A 21,243-nucleotide genomic window follows, 5' to 3' on the forward strand; every position below is an offset into this window, starting at 1 on the left:
TGTCCAGATTAGCTGCTCAGGTGTTGCTAAGTGGTTGCTATGGTAACCCAAATGGGTGCCAATATGCCTTTAAACCGAAACAGGCATCGAGTTGTAACCTAAACCTTATTTAAATCATCGCTAGTTTTTTAAGAGAAGAATAAGCTTTTGAACAGCTTTACTATTGTTTTCATTGTTCTTTAACCGCAGTTTTTAATCTATGAATTAAAAGTGGCTCGACAAATACGTAAACATAAAACCAGACAAGAAAACATTGCCTCAAAACACAGCTAACAGCAGCAGCATTAAGTACTTACTTTAATTTAATTCCCGTTAGAATTGCAACAGGTTTATTCACTTTTTTTGCTTTGTGGCAGTGAGACCTTGAGCCTGGAGGTTTGCCAAAACTGACCCATGTTTCAGGGTTGTTTCTACAGGTGTGGTGTGGTGGCACTGGTTCCAGAAGTAGACGCTGAGGAGGCTGTGATGTCTCTTTAGCACAATGGCGTAGCGTGAGTGGAGAGATTAAAGAGCACAACACGCAGTTAAACACAACTACCACAAAACACACGCAGAGCGATAGCTTTTATTTCCATTACCCACAACCACCCTCTTTATGAGCACAAACAAGTCCCTGCCTTACCAGTCCATTGTACTGCCTTCTCCTGTTGGTGATCTGCACACAGCGAACACATGTGAATGACCAGTTAGACGCAGTGTCCGTGACTTGTGATTGTTTGACATCTATTTCATTTTAAAGGTGAACCATCCAACAGTTTTACACATTGATCTAGAAACAGGTGACACCTTTAAATGTAAAGCTGTAGTGGAGTTAAAAGCAGCATCTACAGTGGTGTCTTTTAAAGTGAAACAGTGTGTTTAAGGAGAAAGCAACTCTTGTTTGTTGGTGTCTGAAATGTAATTCATCTAAGTGTTTATTAACTGTCTGAATCACCACAGAAGCTCATGTGTAACTGGAGGTGTTTAGTTGTGTAGCACTGTCGCTAACGCAGTTAGCCGTCTCCTGAGTTTGGAGACATTTCCACCTTAAATCTAGGGTGACCAGACGTCCTCTTTTACCCGGACATGTCCTCTTTTTTAGACTTAAAAAATGTCCGGGCGGAATTTAACAAACGTCCGGGATTTTGTTTCTCTGGAGCTTACATAGAACTTCGAGAAGTGTTTCGTTCACAAACTAGTCCCGCCCTCCCCTACTCCGATTGGTTCGCTTGAGTGAGAAGGGGGCGTGGTGAAGTAGCCTAAAATCTTCTGATTGGACGGTATGACTGTAGAGCTACCGTTATTGGTCGATAACCTCCACCCTCTTTTTCACAATCTCAGATCTGGTCACCCTTAAATTATTAGCAACAGCAAAACTAAGTCAGTGTTAACCCCCTATGGAGCAACATCCTTGTCTTGTTTCGTGTTTTTGGAGTTTTGTCTGTTGTCTAAAAACTCCCAATGCCATGGATAGAGAGAGAGAGAGAGGGGGGGGGAGGGAGAGAGAGAGGGGGAAGAGAGAGAGAGAGAAGGAAGAGAGGGGGAGGGAGAGAGGGAAGAGAGAGAGAGGGAAGAGAGGGGGAGGGAGAGAGGGAAGAGAGGGGGAGGGAGGGGGGGGAAGAGGGAAGAGAGGGGGAGGGAAGAGAGAGAGGGGGGGAGAGAGGGAAGAGAGGGGGAGGGAGAGAGAGGGGGAAGAGAGAGAGGGAAGAGAGGGGGAGGGAGAGAGGGAAGAGAGGGGGAGGGAGAGAGGGGGAAGAGAGAGAGGGGGGGAGGGAGAGGGGGGGAGAGGGGGAGGGGAGGGAGAGAGAGAGAGGGGGAAGAGAGAGAGAGAGGGAAGAGAGGGGGAGGGAGAGGGGGAAGAGAGAGAGAGAGGGAAGAGAGGGGGAGGGAGGGGGGAGAGAGAGAGGGGGGGGGAGAGAGAGAAAGAGAGAGGGAGAGAGATGGGGGGAGAGAGAAAGAGAAAGAGAGAGAGAGAGAGCGCCTAGCTCCACCAAACTGAGACACTTTGTTTTTTACCCATTTACAGACACTGGGGCTTCGTAAAAACACCTCAGACCTGTTTCCAGCTCGAACTAGAGAGCAGCACATAGTGAGGAAACAGTTTTTTTGATTAAAATCATAAACGTTGCCTTTAAGCTCAGCCTGTTTTTGCTGTAGATCCTGTCTGACTCCATGTCTCTAACTGGTCATTTGTAAAGTCACTGAAGAGGGCCCTTAAAGAAGCCACTGTCGGCCCGACAACACCCACCCCCCACCACCAGGGAGCGCTTTAACCAGCGCACTGCACACCACCTCCCTGTTCCTCCACTCACTGTCACTGACCACACAGCAGCACTTTGTACTTCTACACTTACAGACTGTAGTCCACCTGTTGCTCTGCATACTTTACCTCCAAAATAACAAGTGTTATGGTTGAGTAGTGTGTGTGTGTGTGTGTGTGTGTGTGTGTGTTTTGAAGCTGAAGGAAGGAGATTATGGAGAATATTCCGGTCCTGTTTCAAAAGACAAGGAAGACGCAGCAGGTAGTAAATGATCTTTATTTTCTCAAAACAAGAAAATAATTAAAAATTCATATTGTGGCAATTCTCTCCGCCGTCCACAGAGCAGTGGAGCTCTGTTCCCGTGGGTGTTTCACTGAGTCCAAGTCCCCAGAGTCCGCTCCCTGCCCCTCCACTGGGATCTGTGTGTGTCCCTTTTATTTTTGTTTTGTTTGAATTTTCTCTTTCTTTATAACAATATCAAAATAAAATATACCTGCCACGCGTTTCCGTCCTCCCGCTCGACCGCCGTCGAATAGAAAACCACCTGCGTCCGTTCCCCGTCTCTGCGCCGCTTTGACGTACTTCTGAAAGGAAAGCAGGAGGTGGAATGTTTCACTGAAGGTCTGCAACCGTCGGCCTTAAAGCCCCCGACCCGAGGGCCTTCGGTAAAAACGAGGGTTCCACATGCACTGTACACGCCCCCCGCGCAGGACCCACCGCTCGGTGCGTTCAGAAACATGCCCGAGTGCGCGGAGCGGGCTCAGACCTCGAGTCGACATGCCTGGTCTGGACGAGCGAGTGGAGGATGAGGACGAAGGCTGTAAAAACAATCTACAGCTCTGTAGCGCCGCCCCGGTGTGCACAATCAGCATGGCAACCTGTCTCCGCAACCAGTGAGCACAAGAGAGAGAGGGAGGTACACTTAGCACAGCACCCTGATCAACGCAAGGCGTCCCCGTGTTCGCGAGGCCCTCCCTCTTTCTCTGAGGGGCGCTTCTCTTCTTTTTTTATTGAGATTTTAAAACAAACACAAGACAAGAAACTTTCCCTTTGTTTTTTTTTTCTCTGTAAAAATCCCCAGAGCCTGATCTGAAAGAATGAGACGATCACATCTTTACGTTTGTTGCATTCACTCTCCTTGAAAACCATGCACTAGAGAATTTCATAGTAAAAATAATAGAAACTGTCCCCGATGGCTGTTCTTTTTTATTTTCTCCCTCTATTTTATTCTTATTCTTATATATGTTTTTGAATCATTATTCCTTCACGTCTCAGCGTGGATGAGCAGAACCGTTCTCGTGTGTGTGGTGTCAGTAACAGCTAACTCTGCATCCATGCAAAAGAAACGAAACAAAACAACGGAAAAGTACATTTCTGTCCAGAAGTTGATACGGTACATCGCCAGCTGAGCATCGACAAAAGTCCCGCTCGGCTCCCTCCGCCGTCTTCTGTCGTCCGGCGCGGACCGGGTGTCTGCCGCGGACGGGAGGGGGGTGGCATGGTGTGGTCTGCGTGACCACCCTCGCATGGCTTGTGTGTGTTTGTGAATATCACCTTATTTTCAGCAGACACAGCTCCCACTGACCGACAGACCTCTGAGCAAAGAACACTGACCACCGAGCGGTAACCGAGCGTCCATCTCAGTGCGGTGTGTGTGTGTGTGTGTGTGTGTGCGGCATCCAGCCTCCCCCCCCACCCCTCCCCCGTGTGACGGATACAGCGTCTTCCCTTTTTCTCGTTTCTCTTTTGGCAGGAAGGACGCAGGCCTTGGTTCCGGCCTCTCGTCCCTCGGGGCTCAGAAGCATGAAGCATGCAAGCCCGGACCCTCTCCTCCGTCTCAGTTTCACGTTTTGCTATTTTCTTTTTTTTTTAATATGTTCCCGGACCTCCAGCCTGGCCTCTGCGCGCTACGAGCGGACGTTGGAGCTCTCCACAGCGCCCTCCGGAGGCTTGCTGCTCAGAGGGGCCAGAGTGGGGTCCACCAGCGAGGTGGGGGGGAAGAGTTTGTACCAGCCGATCACCATGTTGGTCAGCTCCAAATCGTCCAGGAGGATCTGAGCGGCGCCCATGAAGGATTTGTGGTCCATGCGTCCGTAATCGCCCCACACGATGATCTGGAAAACAACACCACAGCGTTTCCGGTTAGACCAGCGACAATACGGACACACCCTGAGTGTTCGCAAATGGGCAACACACTGCTAAAGCACACAAGCAAGTGCATGAAAGATGTGTGTGTGTGTTACCTGTAAAACCTTCCCCTCAGGGTTCTCCTCAAACTGCAGCTGCTGCTGGTACAGAGGGTCCAGGGTCTTCCTCGCCAGACGAGTCTTCTTCTTGTTGATACACTTCCCGTTGTCCAGCAAGTAGACTTTAACATAGGGAGCTGTGAGGGGACACACACCGCTGCAGTTATAAACTCATCTGGACGTGTGCTGAGACGTGAACAAGTTCAAGGTTGGAGTCTTTTAGAAGACTCTGAATTAAAGCGGTATATGCGGAAGTTTTGGGGAGATGGCGACCTCTCTGGTGGAGAGGTGTAAATGCTGAAACGTACAGACACACCCTTCCAATTCCGTTCCAATTTCCGAGGCACGTTCCCGTCGAAGGAAGGTTGGACTGGACCCCAACTCTGTGACTGAAACGTCTACGAAATGGCGTTAAAAGTATTGACCGTAGTTTGTTCAACGGAAAACATGACATCAAAAGCTAGTCTTATTGTTGCTAACAGGGGCCTTCTTTTCCAAGCACTCGATGCTGAGCCGGTCCTGAGGGGAGTGAGCATGCTCTGTGCCTTGCTAGCTCGCTCGATTCATACCATTCCATACTCAGAGCAGTGGCGGATGCTGGTCTTTCAAGGAGGGGAAGCTCAATTTCAGCCTACATCATAAAATCGTCTCGTCTCGTTTCGCTGCTTCACTATTGAACTCTGTGGACGCTCACTGTTTAAAGCACTGTGAAGCTGTGGGAATGATTGAGAGGAAAGCCGTGTCTTTACCAGTGATAAGAAGCTGATTCTGAACAAAAGTTGAGTGCGTTGTAGTGCATATTTATTCAATGACATGTACACACAACAGTATATATTTGATCACTTATTTTTTGACATTTTAGGGGAAGCTGAGCTACCCTTGCAGTCTTAGAGCAATCGCCTCTGATATATATATATATATATAAAGAAAGCTGGAGAATAACAGCAATATTAGCCTCATAAACAGATCCGTTTAAGGTGCAACTAAGTGTTTGAATTCCAATATTGTACATAAGAGGTAAAGATGTTCTATTGAAATGATGAACACTTTTCTGTGTAATGTTCACCGTGGCACACTGTTTATAGTTACGAAGGTCCAACCTCCTTAAATTCGCCTCGCGCTCTGTCGTGTGGTTTCAGTTTTCCTCAACCTGGCAACCTGCCTGAGTTCTCGTTTTGGGTGGGGGGCAGAGAGCTCCCTCCAGTGTTTTGAATCTGTATTGCAGTTCCCATTTTAAACGCTTGCTGTCAGTTTTACAGATCGCTCCTTTAATGAAGCATGAGGACAGTCACCTGGAGTCTGTTTGTTTCCCGGTTTTCCGACCAGTCCTCGGGCTCGTATCACCTCCACGTCCAGGCGCTCTTTCCTGTGCACCATCCCGATCTGGATATCACCTGAGAAAGAGAGTTCACAGATACAACTCAGGGACTGACACAATAAAGCTCTACCGCACTGCTCTCAGTCACCTTCACTGCTGTAGCACACAGAGCCGGACGATACGGACAACATTGATATCACGATACGTTTCTTCATTGGGGCCGATACGATACAATGCAGATATCGATACGAACGGCATAAAATCCACTGAACAAACCAGAAACATGACGTCACCATCAATCAACAACCTCTTGGCTTTAATGTTTTTAAACTAAATATTAAATTGAGTGCTGAACTTACGGCAGCGCCCTCTAACAATCATCAGTCGGTGACAGAGGCTGATAATGTTTATTGAAATATTGAAATGTGTTTATAAAAGTACCATTGATATTGAAACACTTTATATTGTGATGTATACTGATGTTGAATTATCGTCCAGCCCTAAACCCCCTTTTATAAGACAAGTGTCGGCCCGTACAGTGAAAAAGTGCAGTACGATAAAAACAAATAAAAAAGAAACGCAACAGAAATATACATTTACATAAAACACACAAACATCCTACAAAAGAAATGAAACAAAAGAAACATAGGAGCTACTTATGACAAGACAAAACACAACGTAGGATCAAATAAACAAAACAAAATGAACTCGGAACAGACGACTGAAGCCTGGTCTTTTTAACAGAGGGAGTGAATAAATAAACAGATATAGAACAGCTAGAGAAAAGAAAAGCTTAGGAACCAAACAGGGAGGAGTTTTACCCATGGGGGGCGTGGCCAGCGTCTGTCTCCCGGCAAGCTGGGCGGGGCCTAAACCGTCCAAGAATTCTGTGAACTGGCTGTCTGTGGAGATCTTCACCCCAGGAAAGATGAGACTACGAAGGAAGCAGAGGGACACAGTTCTCTTTAACACTGTGGTAGTGGAGGGGCATAGTGGTGCAGCAGGTAGTGTCACAGTAACACAGCTCCAGGGGCTTGGAGGTTGTGGGTTCGATTCCCGCTCCGGGTGACTGTCTGTGAGGAGTGTGGTGTGTTCTCCCTGTGTCTGCGTGGGTTTCCTCCGGGTGACTGTCTGTGAGGAGTGTGGTGTGTTCTCTCTGTGTCTGCGTGGGTTTCCTCCGGGTGACTGTCTGTGAGGAGTGTGGTGTGTTCTCCATGTGTCTGCGTGGGTTTCCTCCGGGTGACTGTCTGTGAGGAGTGTGGTGTGTTCTCTCTGTGTCTGCGTGGGTTTCCTCCGGGTGACTGTCTGTGAGGAGTGTGGTGTGTTCTCCCTGTGTCTGCGTGGGTTTCCTCCAGGTGACTGTCTGTGAGGAGTGTGGTGTGTTCTCCCTGTGTCTGCGTGGGTTTCCTCCGGGTGCTACCGCATGTGATACTGAGTAACCTCTGGCCTCAGAGCTGACAGTGCCACACCAGCCCTGGACGCCATGTCAGAGCAGCTTTAGCTACAGAATAATCTTCTGTTCACCCTCTGCCACTAAAGTCCTCTTGATTTCGTCTCTAGACTGACCACTTTAGTATCTGTGGCGCCTAGTAATAAACATGAAGAATATATTTATGGACAGTTTCACTACCTTCTTAACACCATCAGTGTGATGATCACTGTGCTGCTCTTTATTTGTGTCACGTACAGACACTTCTCGCTTGTGTTGTCATTGATGTATCACTTGTTTCTCAGTGCAGCGTCACGTACAGAACTCGACCCTCACCACGTTGGAACTGCGCTTGTGTATTTCTGTGTCCCACTTCTACAAACCGCCCTCTGTTGTTGTGTCTGTGTACAGTGCCGTGGTGTTCCTTCTGCATCAGGAAATAGAGTTTAGTACAGAATCCCAGACACCTCCAGCCCTCTAGGAGTCACTGTTTAATAACGTAAGGAGCATCAGTGGAGAATATGGCTGTGAACGGAAGGGAAGGTGGCACTTACTTCCCGGGTTTGGGTTTCTCTCCCTCCTCCGTCACCTCTCTGCTAGGCTGCCTGGTCATCCTGCTCTTCATCTCGATCGCCAAACCCGTCTCCACACTCCTCTGGATCGCCAGACGCACCGGCTTCTTCTTCTTTCCTTCCTCTGAGAGAGAGAGAGAATGTCAGACCGAGTTACAAATGAGTTTCTGTGGTGATTCAAACAGTGAATAAACACTTACAGACGAGTTACACATCAGCCACCAGTCGTTACTTTTCCTCAAACACACCGTTCCACCTTTAAAAAAGGAGGAGCTTCTGACCATAAACAAACCAGAGAGAACTGCATTCTTCACCATCACATACGACCCCTTTAATCAGTGGGGGACTGTAAACAGTAAGTTCCTGAGGGGGGCGCCAGAGGTCTGTGTAGCTTCAGTTGTTTGTCTTCGTCTTGGAGTGGGGATCAATCCTTGGCCAATGATTTGGAGATGGAGCTCTTTCGTTATATCATTCAAATTTGGGAAATGGGTTGTTCTCCATTTTTCTGATGAAGGATTAGAAACGGAAAAACAAATAACTAAAGGTACACACAAGTACTACCAAAGATTGTGAGCAACTGCACCATAAAAATAAAAAAAATGCTTAAAATACATGGACCTGGCAACCCGTGTGAACAATCCACTGTGAGGCAGATGAAGGGGGGGGATGCAATCCTTCAAAATCTGATATTGCTTTGTGTTCCTCCACAGCCAAACATCAGGGACGCATCAGGTCCGGCAAGTACAGTCACCTACTCCTGATATAAACTCACACCCCCCCACTACCTCTGCGTGAAGAGTCAGGGGGAGTCTGTCCTCGAGTCTCATCCCCCGGAGCCGGATCCCCTTTACCTTCCTCAGCTCACTGTTTTAAAATGTTATTTTGCAGAAGAGCCACAAAAGTGTTCTCCTCGTACACAGTTACTCTCAGATGCTTCAAATGCAAATAAACAAGCCTCCACACAGTGGAGCACTTCTACTCCTCGAATCCTGAACTGGAGAAGGGTTTACTGGAGCTGAAGTGTGAGACACTCTTTGCAGTAACTCGTTTTAGCCAGCGGAGGGCAGCAGTGTAACTCAGGAACAGCTGTCAGCCTTCGTCTGTGATCAGCGACTCTTCTGTGATTAGGCATGACCTCCACATGACCGTCTCAGTCATTCACTCATTTTCTGTTCAGAGCCTACACTGTATCATCGGACACAAGACAGGGACACGTCCTTCCAGACACATAACGGTTCTCTGGTCTCTCACAGTTGCCCTGTGAAGGACTGGCGCCCCCTCCAGGGTGTATTCCCGCCTTGCGCCCAATGATTCCAGGTAGGCTCTGGACCCACCGCGACTCTGAACTGGATAAGGGTTACAGATAATGAATGAATGAATGGTCTCTCACAGATTTACGTAAATATTTAAGGGACTGTAAACTGAACTGCACTTACGATACTGTACGATAATTGTGTATGTCTGTGATGACATACCAAAACACACCAGCACTCTACATTAACACACACTCTTCTAGATTATTGAAACACACACACACACAGAGACACACCTCTAGAACGGTGAGACAAAGAAATCACAGTGACACTAAACTGCAGGGGGCACCGCTGTATGTTTTTCATTTACACAGAGGGTTTGTGTGGATCAAACTGTATCGGCTGCATTTTAGAAAGTGCTGGATGGTTTTAGAGGAGTCATCAGTGGAAGGTTCCTCACATCCACCACATTTTCTTGGTGAACGTCCTTCCACCAAATGGTTTCTGTTAAACGAACCTTTGTTTGGTATGTGAAACAGATAAGATTATATGGTTTCTGACTCTGTTACACTTCTACCTGTAAAAAAATGACAGATTCATAACAGCTACTTTGACATTTTTTCAGTTACGACACTGACAGACTGCAACACTGCGTCAATTTTTCAAATAGAACTGGTTCTATTTTCGTTTGGATGTGCTAAATCAGGCCGACCCATCTGTGTCGTCGTCATGGTTACAGACCACACAAATGAGCAGCAGAACTGTTTTGGAGCAGCTTGTGTTCGTAGCAGAACTCAAACACTTACAGGACCAGCAGCACGCTGACTATGAAAAAGTAAAAAAGTTTAAGGCTAAAGACAATACAGACTTCTTTAATGAGGAGTGAGACGCAGAAACAGAGCCTCAAACTCCCCGCTGACCTACGGAACCACCTCTAGAACCACTCCTTGTTCAGATGTAGATCGTGAATGAGGTGCTGGACTGCCCGTGTCGTTCTGTAGAATGAACCCAGTGTGTGCAGGTTACAGTGTGTAAAATAAATGAATAAATTCATAATGGCTCCTACTCAATGAATCCATTTCTTGTTCCTCTTTCAGCATCTTCCCATGATTTCAGAGTGTGGGAAAAGTAAAAAAAAAAAAGTATGAAGGTTCCACTACTTTAAAAACAGCTGTGGTTTACTCAGAGAACTCAGTGTAGCACTGGTTTCAGCTCTGGTTTCAGGTGTTAGTTCTAACTTTGCTTTCATGCTTTACTTCTGTCTTCAGTTTTCAGTTCTAACATTAGTTCTAGTGCTAGGTTTTAATTTTAGCAACAGCTTTGTTCCTGCAGTAATCTTCAGTTCGGCCAGCAGTCTTTAGTTCTATCAGTTTTCACCAGAGTTCAACATTAGTGCTCAGTTTCAGTTTTTGATCTAGTTTTAGTTCTAGTACTGGGTTTCAGGTTTAGCACTAGTTTTAATTTCTAGAACTAGATTTAAGTTTTAGTGCTATTTTTCTGGTATTAGATTTAAGTTTTAGTGCTAGTGTTTTTCTGGTACTAGATTTAAATTTTAATGCTAGTTTTTTTCAGGTACTAGATTTAGGTTTTAGTGCAATTTTTCTGGTACTATATTTAAGTTTTGGTGTTAGTTTTTTCTGGTACTAGAATTAGATTTTTGGTGCTATTTTTCTGGTACTAGATTTAAGTTTTAGTGACAGTTTTCCATGGTACTAGATTTACGTTTTAGTGCTAGTTTTTTTTACGGTACTAGATTTAAGTTTTAGTGTTAGTTTTTTTCTGGTGCTAGATTTAAATTTTTGTGCTAGTTTTTTTCCTGGTACTAGATTTACGTTTTAGAGCTAGTTTTTGTTCTGAAACTAAGTTTAAGTTATATTGCTAGTTTTTTTTCTGATACTAGGTTTAAGTTTTAGTACTGGTTTTTGTTCTGATACTAGATTTAAGTTTTAGTGTTATTTTTTTCTGATACTAGATTTACGTTTTAGTGCTAGTTTTTGGTTCTGATAGAAGGTTAAAGTGTTAGTGCTAGTTTTTCTTTTGATACTAGATTTAAATTTAAGTGCTAGTTTTTTTCTGGTACTAGATTTAAGTTTTAGTGCTAGTATTTGTCATGGTACTAGATTTAAATTTTAGTGCTAGTTTTTGGTTTTGATACTAGGTTTAAGTAGTAGTCCTAGTTTTTGGTTCGAGCACTAGGATTAAGTTTTAGTGCTAGTTTTAGTTTTGGCAGCTAGCATCGTTTTATTTTCACTGTAAACACTACTAGTAATATTTTTAGTAACAAGAAAAGTGCTATATTTGAATTTTACTAATCTTCAGATTTAGCTTTAGTATGAAAACTATCTTCAGTTCCAGCATTAGATTTTAATTCTGACATTAGTTTCGATATGAAGTGCTAACCTTCCTCAAACATCAGTCTTCAGTTCTAGTGATTCATATTAAGTGCATATTCAGGCATGTTCTGATCAGCAGAATGAGTGTGTATTGTTCTTTTCTCCACATCAGCACTAGTCTTTAGCTTTTAGTCTGTAGGTCTGGCACTAGTTTTCACACTTCAACACGTTTTAAACAAGTGCAGAACTATGTGTGTCCTGGTAAAATGTAACGACATGCTGTTTTTTTTTTTATTTCTGCTTTAGTTTTAGGAAAAGATGAGTTTTAGCACCTGTTTCAGTTCTACAACTGTTTAGTTCTAACACTAGTTTAAGTTCTACAATTAATTTCTGCAGTTGTAATAATTCACAGCAGTGCGTAACAAGGCATGGCCTGATCAGTGCATCATTTCTTACCTCCACTGGCCTCTTCGAAGGAGTTCATGCAGGGGAAGTAGACAGCCAGAGCCTCGAAGGAGGCAGAGAGACTGAGTTTGCTCTGCGAGCGCTGTATACGCAAGCCAGGGGGCGCTGCACTGCATTCCTGACCCTGCCTACCCATGATGCACCACACACACACACACTGCAGGGACTGCAAACAAGTACAGCGGTGTGGAGACAGTGGATGTTCAGTCCTTATCTTTCTGTATAATCCAGGATCTGGGATGAAAATTCTCAGAGAATAGTGAGAGAGAGAAGTAAAAAGAAAGCTGCTGTCTTCCAGAATGCTGCCTCCGAATCCCCTCTATCCCCCCACTCTCCGTGCCAGGCAGGAGCACGCCTGTTGGTTTGGCCTGATGCTGCAGTGTCTGAGTGTCTGCTGCTGTCTGAATCTCATTCTCCTCTGCACTGACGCTTCCCTCGTCTTCCAGAAAGGAGGGGGAGGAGACGGAGTGTGTGTGCGGTGCAGCAGCCAATCAACAGCTTCAGCACACAAAGCTCTACCCAGAGATACGAGTTTTTACATATATACACACACACACACACACACACACACACACACACACATTCACCATGCGAACAGAGTACACAGATTTCTGAAGTGAACCACACTGGTAAGAGCCAGGCTTTAGAGGGTCATACTATGTTCATTGTGCATTACTGTACTGTACTGTGATCATTAAAGTGTGCATCCAGAGCCCACCAACACACACACTGTGAAACAAGACACCCCAGTGAGTTTTCTGTGATCCTCTGAGTCAGAAACATGGGATAAAACGAGTCGTTCTGATTCTGCTCCGTTTCTGACGTCAAGTGCAAAGACTTTAGAATGGCCCCGCCCCCTCGTCTGAGTCTGTCCAATCACAGCGCTGGACCCGTGTTTATGTGAGAGCACAAAGACGAGGTTAAACTCAGAGAAGCAGACACAACGAGCGCGGAGAAATAAGCGCAAACGAGTAAAAACTGAGAAAACGAGAGTGGAGAAGAAAGAGAACAGAGTGAAAACGGCTAAAAACCAGAGCTTCTGCTCCTCGCTCCTCACTGCTGTGCGCTCGGGGTCGGGGTGAACAGAGAGCGGCTCGTTATCATTTTAACCCAAATTTTCTGGATTTTCCCAGTGGTTCTGAGTGATACAGACATCAACCAAGACTCGAGCAACATGCTCAAACATATTCGGCCCCGGTGTTTTGAGAGGGCTCTCCCAGCTGCTGAGTGTGTGCTCAGTTGAGTAAGTGTGTGTTCACCTGCATCCCTCAGCACAGTTCAGTGCTAAACATTAACCACTGTTCCGGGTCTAAGCAGAGCCTTGGTGAATGAAAGTCTCGGGTATTCACAAAAGCTCAGGCTTCACTGAGCACAGACCGGCAGAAACATCAGAGAGTTCACACACAGCTCAACTTTTACACAGCTGCTCCTGGCACAAACTTCTGGACAGAACAGGAGTGTTTGTTCTTTCATTCATTCATTCATTCATAATCCCCTCTGCTCATGGTGGTATGGCTCCAGAACCTACCAGGAATCATTTGGAAAAAAAAACTGGTTCCTAAATTGGGTGATTGCATCTGATTGGTTCTGCTGGATGTTATGGGAGGAGTCAGGAGTGGGCAGGTCCTAAATTGGGTGATTGTGTCTGATTGGTTCTCCTGGATGTTATGGGAGGAGTCAGGAATGGGCAGGTCATAAATTGGGTGATTGTGTCTGATTGGTTCTCCTGGATGTTATGGGAGGAGTCAGGAGTGGGCAGGTCCTAAATTGGGTGATTGTGTCTGATTGGTTCTGCTGGATGTTATGGGAGGAGTCAGGAGTGGGCAGGTCCTAAATTGGGTGATTGTGTCTGATTGGTTCTCCTGGATGTTATGGGAGGAGTCAGGAGTGGGCGGGTCCTAAATTGGGTGATTGCGTCTGATTGGTTCTGCTGGATGTTATGGGAGGAGTCAGGAATGGGCAGGTCATAAATTGGGTGATTGTGTCTGATTGGTTCTGCTGGATGTTATGGGAGGAGTCAGGAGTGGGCAGGTCGTAAATTGGGTGATTGTGTCTGATTGGTTCTGCTGGATGTTATGGGAGGAGTCAGGAGTGGGCAGGTCCTATATTGGGTGATTGCGTCTGATTGGTTCTGCTGGATGTTATGGGAGGAGTCAGGAGTGGGCAGGTCCTATATTGGGTGATTGCGTCTGATTGGTTCTGCTGGATGTTATGGGAGGAGTCAGGAGTGGGCAGGTCCTAAATAAGGTGATTGTGTCTGATTGGTTCTGCTGGATGTTATGGGAGGAGTCAGGAATGGGCAGGTCATAAATTGGGTGATTGCGTCTGATTGGTTCTCTTGGATGTTATGGGAGGAGTCAGGAGTGGGCAGGTCCTCTATTGGGTGACAGCTTGAAAGCAGCAGAGAGCATCCAAACTTTACTACAACAGACTCCAGAGGGTTAAAGGATGATAAATAAAGCTGGGTGAATTTCGTCCCCAAACTATAGCACTGCTGCCATTGAACTGAGGGAATATGTATTTTGATCACAATGCTGTGAAATGATATTGTGCATGCCTTAATATTGACCACTATTATCAGTTAATCAATATATCGGCCAACCCCCACTGAGAACACGAGCTGCACACAAACAAGTCACTTATATCTGACAGATGCGGACAGCACAGCCCCACACACCACAGCCTTTACAGCAAGTGTGTGAAGCCCAGGGTCCAGCTGTGACTCTCAGATTTCTGACCACTCCTGACCGCTACATTACTTACAGAAACCCAAACACTGCACACACCACTGGGACCTAACGCACGCCTGTGTGCATCGTTCTCACTCTGAAATTAATCAGGAATGTGTTCACTTACTCTGATGACACTAGATGCTGGAACATTGCCGTGAGATCATTAGTGATGTCAGGTCCACCACAGTTCTCCCCCCTGTGTAAACAGCCCCTGTTCAGAACGGCACCTGTTCCTTTAAATGATAATGAGCCGCTCTCTGTTCGCCCCGACCCCGAGCGCACAGCAGTGAGGAGCGAGGAGCAGAAGCTCTGGTTTTTAGCTGTTTTTACTCTGTTCTCTTATTTCTCCACGCTCGTTGTGTCTGTTTTACTGTCTTTAACCTCATCTTTCTGTTCTCACATAAACGCGGGTCCAGTGCTGTGATTGGATAGACTCAGATGAGGGGGCGGGGCCATTCTAAAGCCTCGCACCTTAGGGTGATTTCCCAACCCAGTGCTACCAGAGAGACCTCTCTTCAGTGTTGTGGTTGCGTCGCTAAGTTCACCAGCACGAGTCGAGCCCCACTGCAGCCTGTACCCGTGTTAAAATGTCACACCGTCGTCTGTAACCTTTACACTGTCCCTAAAATAGCAGACGCAGGCGCAGAGTGATGAGCTTGTTTACGTTCATCTGCACATCCGACACGCTCTGGCACTTAGCGCAGACACAGCAGTGAGAGGACACTTACACTGATGAGGTTTACACGGTCAGCACAGCAGAGGTGTTCATGCGTCTCTCAAGAGTGAGAGAGAGAGAGGGGGAGAGAGAGACAGAGAGAGAGAGAGAGAGAGAAACGGTGAGAGAGAGAGAGGGAGGGAGGTAGAAACGGTGAGAGAGAGAGGGAGAGAGAGAAGGAGAGGGAGAGAGACGGTGAGGGAGAGAAGGAGAGAGAGGGAGGGAGAGAGAGAGAGACGGTGAGAGAGAGAGAAGGAGAAAGAGAGAGAGAGGGAGGGAGGGAGAAAAGGTGAGAGAGAGAGGGAGAGAGAGACGGTGAGAGAGAGAGAGAAGGAGAATGAGAGAGAGAGAAATGGTGAGAGAGAGAAGGGGAGAGAGAAGGAGAGGGAGAGAGACGGTGAGGGAGAGAAGGAGAGAGAGGGAGGGAGAGAGAGAAGGAGAAAGAGAGAGAGAGGGAGGGAGGGAGAAACGGTGAGAGAGAGAGGGAGAGTGAGACGGTGAGAGAGAGAGGGAGAGAGAGAGAGAGAGAGAGGGAGAGAGAGACGGTGAGAGAGAGAGAGGGAGAGAGAGAGAGAAATGGTGAGAGAGAGAGGGAGAGAGAGACGGTGAGAGAGAGAGAGAGAAAGAGAGAGAGAGAGAGAGAGAGAGAGACCATTTCACACACTCACTCAATCACACTCTCATTCAGTCAGTGACACACTCACCCAGTCACTCACACCTGTGGACAGTCTCACACAGCCTCCTCACCCACCTGTGTTTGGACTGTTTGGAGAAAAGTGAAGCACCCAGAAGAAACCCACACAGACACAGGGAGAACACAGCACACTCCTCACAGACAGTGAAGCCCTGTTTTTACCTGAGGCTTATGAAGCAAGATCACAGGCCTCTAATGAAGAGACGGACGGGCACCTTGTCCATTCTAACGTCCGTGTGCAGAGAGAGGCCTTGACTTTCTGCGCTCCTGTATCTTCCCATAAAGACACGCACTAACGGACGGAGGGATTATTCTCCTCACCTCCTCCTCCGCGCCGTGTGAGGACCAGGACAGTGTGGGGTATTTTTAGCCGAGTGTGACTGATGCAGAAGGTCTTCAGACGTGTGTAAGGACACAGCTCTCAGCAGGACACTTCTCTGTCCCGGAGAAAGACACAGAAGTGGAGGGAGAGGAATGACTCACGACACTACGCTCGTTTAACACCGCGTCCCTGTCTCTGGAGTTATTCTGAGTACTGTTTATTATAGTGAATCTGTGCCTGGGCTCACACTGCTGCTGTTAATTAACTCCTCGTTTTAGGACCCCGTGAGACCCTCTGGTTTAAAGCCAGCCGCAGGGAGGATGGTATAATACGTATTTATGTATGTTTACAATGCTGTGGAATGATATTGTGCATGCCCCGATATTGCCCCTTGTAAGCCACAGCAATACCTTCACTCTCCATTAGGGGGCGTGTCCCATAGTCTGAACACATCTAGTCAAAACTAACATGGCGTTTTGCTGATGGACGTGGAGGACGTTGCCGATGCAGTGTTATAAAGACGACAGTGTAAAGGGCTAGAAACAATGGCCACTTGTTGATGCTGTGGTGTGAACAGTGGCTGAAACCTCTGGAAGCTTCTGTCTTTCACTGAAGAGACCCCTGCAGGCCTTGATTTCCTCTGAATCAGCCGAAGCAGAACCATGGCAAAACAGACCCCTCCCACTCTCCACGAGCCTTGGAGAAAATGTGGGTCAGTGCGTGAGCGAGGGGAGATGCTCTAAAGGAAATAACAGAGCAGCGTCCTCTTGACATCCTCTTTATCAAAGCCACTGGTAACCCACCTCACCCCCACCTCCACGAATAGATGCCCCACTTTTCCAGACGTTCGCTGGGTTTCATGAGTCACTGCTCAGGGTCTTATGTGACGCTTTAGACACGAGAGAAAGCAGAAAGGCTGGGTACTCAGTGCTGCAGTGACACTGACGTGGTGGTGGTGTGTTAGTGTGTGTTGTGCTGGTGTAGAGTGGATCAGACACAGCAGTGCTGCTGGAGTTTTTAAACCCCTCAGCGTCTGGACCGAGAACAGTCCACCGACCAAAAACATCCAGCCGACAGCGTCCTGTGTCACTGATGAAGGACTAGAGGACGAGCGACACACACTGTGCAGCGACAGATGAGCTACTGTCTCTGACTCTACATCTACAAGGTGGACCAACGAGGGAGGAGTGTCTCACAGAGTGGACAGAGAGTGGACACAGGGTTTAAAAACTCCAGCAGCACTGCTGGGTCTGATCCACTCTACACCAGCACAACACACACTACAGGAGCTTTTCCACTGCATGGAACCTACACGGCTGGTCCTGGTCCCTGTAACCGGGTTCAGTCCAAAAACCTACAACAACACACAAATTCACTCTGAGTAAACAATGCCTAACTTTACCGCTGCTGTTGTTGTGGCTTTCAAAGCCAGCGATTCTTGTTAGAGACAGGGTTTTGTGACATCACCAGCTCCATTTCTGGGGGGAGCCCTGATAGTGGAAAAGCAACAAGCTTTAAGAGTGTAGAGCCGTGTAGAGCTGTGTAGAGCCGTGTAGAGCCGTGTAGAGCTGTGTAGAGCCGTGTAGAGCCGTGTAGAGCCGTGTAGAGCCGTGTAGAGCTGTGTAGAGCCGTGTAGAGCTGTGTAGAGCCATGTAGAGCTGTGTAGAGCTGTGTAGAGCCATGTAGAGCCATGTAGAGCCATGTAGAGCCGTGTAGAGCCGTGTAGAGCCATGTAGAGCCGTGTAGAGCCGTGTAGAGCTGTGTAGAGCCGTGTAGAGCCGTGTAGAGCTGTGTAGAGCCGTGTAGAGCTGTGTAGAGCTGTGTAGAGCCATGTAGAGCCATGTAGAGCCGTGTCGAGTCGAGCCGAGCCGAGCCAAGCTGTGTAGAGCTGTGTAGAGCCGGACCCATGCGGTGGAAAAGCACCATAACGCATCACCACCTCAGTGTTACTGCAGCTCTGTGGGGGTCCTGACCCCAGAAAAAAGACCGGAGTTGAGGTCAGTTTTTACGCTGCCCTGCTGCCCTCCTTCCTCGTCTATAATCAACACACATCAGAGCAGCGTCTCGCTTTAATTGAGCAACTTGCTTCAAGCCCATCGTCTCTCATCAGAGCGTAACGATTCTCAGCCAGGGGCAGGGGGTGGGGGAGAGGTTTGGATCATTTTATTCCTCCAATCACAGCAGGTCCTGAGCAGAAACGGAATCTCTGATCACGTCTGCACGGCCAGGACTCCTCCGCCTCCGTCCTGTGGGCGCTGCACTAATGGAAATTATTGTTTTGATTCCCAAAAGTCAGTGGAGAGTCAGAGGACGAAATAAAAATAACAACTCAACCCAATGAGCGAGGAACAATCTGAACACCTGATTTACACCTGTTATCTCTCTGTCTCTCTCTCTCACCCCCACACACACCCCTCCTCAAACCTCCCCTGACCTCTAACAGCGGGTAATGTACGGTCACCCTCTGACAGCTCGGCTCTTCATACGGCAGGACCGGGGGCTGACACGAGCTGAGAGAAGGGGGTCTTTGACTGTGTGAAGGCTCAGTCTCAGGCTCTGTCCTGTCTCTTAGAGAAAAGGAAAAGCTGTGGTCTCTCAGGGCTCATGGTGGACTTTCTGTTTTGAAGATAAAACTAGCCAACAATAATCTGCAGGGATTAACTTGTTTCACAAAGTGCTGCTGATGAACCACCAACATTCATAAGCAGCTTGTGACTGAAAAGATTACGGGCAACTTCTATAATATGTTTTATAAGATATTTTTTTCATTCATTCATTCATTCATTCATTATCTGTAACCCTTATCCAACCACCACACACCACACTCCTCACAGACAGTCACCCGGAGGAAACCCACGCAGACACAGGGAGAACACACCACGCTCCTCACAGACAGTCACCCGGAGGAAACCCACACAGACACAGGGAGAACACACCACACTCCTCACAGACAGTCACCCGGAGGAAACCCACGCAGACACAGAGAGAACACACCACACTCCTCACAGACAGTCACCCGGAGGAAACCCACGCAGACACAGAGAGAACACACCACACTCCTCACAGACAGTCACCCGGAGGAAACCCACGCAGACAGAGAGAACACACCACACTCCTCACAGACAGTCACCCGGAGGAAACCCATGCAGACACAGAGAGAACACACCACACTCCTCACAGACAGTCACCCGGAGGAAACCCACGCAGACACAGAGAGAACACACCACACTCCTCACAGACAGTCACCCGGAGGAAACCCACGCAGACACAGAGAGAACACACCACACTCCTCACAGACAGTCACCCGGAGGAAACCCACGCAGACACAGAGAGAACACACCACACTCCTCACAGACAGTCACCCGGAGGAAACCCACGCAGACACAGAGAGAACACACCACACTCCTCACAGACAGTCACCCGGAGGAAACCCACGCAGACACAGGGAGAACACACCACACTCCTCACAGACAGTCACCCGGAGGAAACCCACGCAGACACAGGGAGAACACACCACACTCCTCACAGACAGTCACCCGGAGGAAACCCACGCAGACACAGGGAGAACACACCACACTCCTCACAGACAGTCACCCGGAGGAAATTTTTTTATTTTTTATTTCTGAATGTTTGTGATCTGAGCCTCAGTTCACTGGAAATTCATCTGCTGTGGTGTGCTAAACCACAAGTGCCTGTTTTTATTGTAAACACGTGTCATTATAAACTGTTGGGCTGTGCTGAGCTGAACTGCACAGCGCCGAAAACCCTTCACTTGATACACACTCACAGATACGAGTCTCCTGTCGCTGGACAGTGCACCCCCTACCCCCAGCCCACAGTAATAGCGTATACCGTGTTAATACTTTGAGATTTGTGGATACCGCCCACCCCTAGTCTAATGCCTGGTTGATACTGGACACGTCGAGTCGTGAAAGCTCCACCCATCTGTGGAACGCAACAGACACCAGACAACAAAATGAAGACTTTTGAAGAGAGGCTGTTGAGAATACTGTTACGCCTCTGAAAAGTGAGCACTAAAGCATCTCCCTTGACATTCTGCAAACACACAGTGGCCACTCCATCAGAGCACAATCTTTATGCATTTATCAAGTCACAACAACAACTACAACAGCAGCAGCACCAGCAGCAGCAGGAGGAACAGCAGTAATAATCTAAAACCAGTGGGGGTCTTACCCTCAGGGTCCAGATGGGAGGTGCTTTGACTCTTCTTCCCCAGGCCCACCATGGCGGCCATTTTGGCACCGAAGCTGGAGCGCCTCTTCTTGTCGTCTTCGTCGTCGTCGTCGTTCCGGCCCAGCGAGCACATGTCCCCGCCCACGCTGGAGCTCTTGGTGATGTTGGAGCCGGGCGTGGCCGTCTGAGCCCTGTGTTTCATTTTGGACGTAAACTCACTGTCAGCAATGTGGGACAAACACATGGAGACAGAAAGAAGGACAGAGACAGAGACGGAGAGGACAGTGGAGAGGGACACAGGTAGAGAGGACAGAGACAGAGAGAGAGGGACAGAGAGTGAGGGACAGAGAGAGAGAGAGCGAGAGGGACAGAGACAGAGAGAGAGGGACAGAGAGAGAGAGAAAGAGAGAGAGGGACAGAGAGAGAGAGAGAGAGAGAGAGAGAGACATAGACGGAGAGGACAGTGGAGAAGGACAGAGAGAGGGACAGAGAGCGAGGAACAGAGACAGAGAGAGAGGGACAGAGAGCGAGGGACAGAGACAGAGAGAGAGAGGGGGACAGAGAGCGAGGGACAGAGAGCGAGGGACAGAGACAGAGAGAGAGGGGGACAGAGAGCGAGGGACAGAGACAGAGAGAGAGGGGGACAGAGAGCGAGGGACAGAGACAGAGAGAGAGAGGGGGACAGAGAGCGAGGGACAGAGAGAGAGAGAGCGAGAGGGACAGAGACAGA

At 47.8% G+C, this 21,243-nt stretch overlaps 1 protein-coding gene across 4 annotated transcripts in view; it reads right to left on the bottom strand.

The window, feature by feature from the left end:
* Positions 1 to 2,558: 2,558 nt before the first annotated feature.
* Positions 2,559 to 21,243, bottom strand: part of rims2b (regulating synaptic membrane exocytosis 2b) — a 172,654-nt gene continuing 153,969 nt past the window's right edge. For 3 of the 4 annotated variants that reach the window (XM_066674038.1, XM_066674037.1, XM_066674040.1), the window contains 6 exons: positions 20,514 to 20,731; positions 7,788 to 7,929; positions 6,626 to 6,738; positions 5,779 to 5,880; positions 4,484 to 4,623; positions 2,559 to 4,354 (listed from right to left, as the gene is read on the bottom strand). In XM_066674038.1, the coding sequence (XP_066530135.1) occupies positions 4,148 to 4,354; positions 4,484 to 4,623; positions 5,779 to 5,880; positions 6,626 to 6,738; positions 7,788 to 7,929; positions 20,514 to 20,731 (922 nt within the window). In that variant the 3' untranslated portion in view covers positions 2,559 to 4,147. Of the gene's footprint in view, positions 4,355 to 4,483; positions 4,624 to 5,778; positions 5,881 to 6,625; positions 6,739 to 7,787; positions 7,930 to 11,847; positions 12,435 to 20,513; positions 20,732 to 21,243 lie in introns of those variants that run through there. The other variant, XM_066674039.1, reaches the window with a different exon arrangement.

Source organism: Hoplias malabaricus, chromosome 6 (assembly GCF_029633855.1).
Source record: "Hoplias malabaricus isolate fHopMal1 chromosome 6, fHopMal1.hap1, whole genome shotgun sequence".
NCBI classification, from domain to species: Eukaryota; Metazoa; Chordata; class Actinopteri; order Characiformes; family Erythrinidae; genus Hoplias; species Hoplias malabaricus.